This window comes from Cannabis sativa, chromosome 1 (assembly GCF_029168945.1).
Source record: "Cannabis sativa cultivar Pink pepper isolate KNU-18-1 chromosome 1, ASM2916894v1, whole genome shotgun sequence".
In the NCBI taxonomy this organism is placed as follows: Eukaryota; Viridiplantae; Streptophyta; class Magnoliopsida; order Rosales; family Cannabaceae; genus Cannabis; species Cannabis sativa.
In genome coordinates this window covers 26,780,606-26,783,135 of record NC_083601.1, presented here as the reverse complement: position 1 = coordinate 26,783,135, position 2,530 = coordinate 26,780,606, and the positions used below count along the sequence as shown (strand labels likewise).

The window sequence follows — 2,530 nt, the reverse complement described above, 5'->3', positions numbered from 1 at the left end:
CAGGGTTTTAAAGAGAAGTTATTGTATATTATATGCATGAATGAAATATATATCATCTTTAGGTTAATGTGATTTCGTTTATGTTAGATACATTATTAGATTAATTAACATTTAACACGAATAATAATATTGACCTGTCACTCACATGTTGTAGACTGAAAATGAAAAACAAAATGACAAATTTACTTGCAAATGAGAATAAAAAAATATTACGTTTCCAGAACCATACTAATTAATTTCTTTCAAAAAAAAAAAAAACTATACTAATTAATAATTCATAATAATTTTTTAAAGGAGCTTTTTTATCTTTAAATTTAAAAACTGTTTTTTTTTAATTTTTATATATGTAACTTCACATAAAAATTCTAATAGCAACTAAAGAGCATATATTATTATAGAATTATTATTAGAACAATTTAAACCGTAAATTAAAAAAAAAATATATATTAATAATTTTTCATTTTTAAACTATAATTCCGAATAGTGGTTATCTTTCATACATCATTTTTTTTATCACGGTTGTATATTGAGAAATACAATTGGCACAACAGAGGTATGCATTTGCTCTCATAAAATTGTATTAAATGATAATAAAAAAAAAATTATAATAATCATACAGTATATGAAATTGAAAAGGCACAAATGTATTTGCAACAGAGTTTATTTTCTGGATATATAAAAGCATTCAAAATAAGCAAATATCTTAGAAATTATTTGACACTAACGTTTCTTCTATATAAATATAAATTTTGGTTGATTTAGCGTGTGATATAATTTTATATATTTTTTATTAGAGAAAAAAGGAATGAATGAGAAAACAGCGATTTTTTTATATATATAAAAAGAAAAAAAAAATGAATGCCAATATATTATTATTAATTATTATACAACATTAGCGGATCTGTCATTTTCTTGAACCAAAGCTTGGATTGCTTGAGCAGGTCATTTTCTTAGGGAAAAAAATTAAGGTAACATTTTTTACTATGTGAAGAGACAATATTATATTAATTTATTTCCTCACTTATATATATATTTTAAAAAAATTAAAAAAGAGAGAGAGGCCCCACTTAAATTGCTGGCTGTTCTTTCTTACAAATTTGTGTCAGTTGGACACAAAGACAAAACATGCATGTTTTTCCTCTATGGAGGAAGAGAGTAAGCACATGAAAATGATGAAACCAATACCCAAAAGGCAAGAACAAAAAGAAGAAGAAGAAGAAGAAAATGATGATGACCAGAAAGGAGAGAAGAAGATGATGATCAATATGGCTATATGGGATTGTGGGAGTCCATTGTATGACTCCTATGAATTGGTTTCACTTAGTAATCTCATCGAACGGCACCTAATGATCTTGCCATCTCTAGCAGCTGGATCATCAAAGCGATTCATCATGGCCACCAAAAGATTATCTCATCATCATCAGCCTATCCACGTGGACCGTCCGATGGTGGCCGATGATACTTCTAATTCTATGATGACCAGATTGAGTGAATTGGTGGAAAGAAAGATGGTGTGGAAGAGAAAAGTGTTTGGATCAGAAAGGTCTAAGGCAAAAAACACTAAGAAAGTGAAAGCCACTACTACTAGTACTAGTTTTAGTAAGAATATTTCTGGATTATATAATAGAATTGCTTCGTGGAGAAGAAGATGAAAAATTCATGATCTCATGGTCCACCAACATCCCTGTACTCCACACAGGTAATAATTAAAATTTGAGATTTCATTGAAATTTATTGGATTTGATATACATAATGTTACAATATGCATGTACTTTATTTTTCCCTTATCATCATCACACATTACTTATATTATCAATGTATCTCAATATATTTTGTATGGTTCATTCCCCTTGTCATTTTGCTTTGATTGTTTGTGCACACAGTTATTGGTCTGTGAATTCCACTTTCCCAATTTCTCTTATATAAATTTATTTATATAAACTGTTTATAAAAGAGAAAAAAGCCAGATCTTTAATTTTTAATTTTATTTTTAATGAGAGATACGACCACAATCACTTTTTCCCCCAAGCAATTATAGTAAGACAACTTCATCACATTAAGTATTATGTAATGTTTTTTTCTGAAAAAACAAAACAAAAACTGAACTAATCTCTATTTATTTGAAGCTAATAATTAAATGAGTTGAAAAAAATACATGACGTGTTTTTACTTTCTACAATTCGGCAGAAAATGAAATATTTATTGGTTTGTTATTAGTTTTTAATGACAAGTGAGTCACAGAAAAAAGGATTCCTCTTTCTATTTCCTATTTTTTTAGAGGATTTGTATTTTCTAATTTAGTGTAGTTGTGATTGTTGGTAGATAGATATTATTATTAACACTAATATTAGTGGGGGGTGTTTTCTATGGCTTCTAATTATTTATTTGGAGGCTGCGTGGTACGAAGTACTATTTCATTGGCTTCACTTGAAAAGGTCAACTTGTAACGTCATTGATTTTAAAAGAAAATTATTGTCCATTTTGAAATCTCAGCTCACATACCATACGAAGAATAACATTTACATATATA

At 27.7% G+C, this 2,530-nt stretch overlaps 1 protein-coding gene across 1 annotated transcript; it reads left to right on the top strand.

Moving 5' to 3' along the window:
* Positions 1-762: 762 nt before the first annotated feature.
* On the top strand, positions 763-1,895 carry LOC115704307 (uncharacterized). The gene has a single exon (XM_061106745.1). The coding sequence runs from the start codon at positions 1,143-1,145 to the stop codon at positions 1,650-1,652; it is 510 nt and encodes a 169-aa protein (XP_060962728.1). The 5' UTR covers positions 763-1,142; the 3' UTR covers positions 1,653-1,895.
* Positions 1,896-2,530: the final 635 nt, after the last annotated feature.

Coding starts and splice junctions, on each gene's coding strand:
- LOC115704307 (XM_061106745.1), top strand. CDS start 1,143: ATGGAGGAAGAGAGTAAGCACATGAAAATGATGAAACCAATACCCAAA.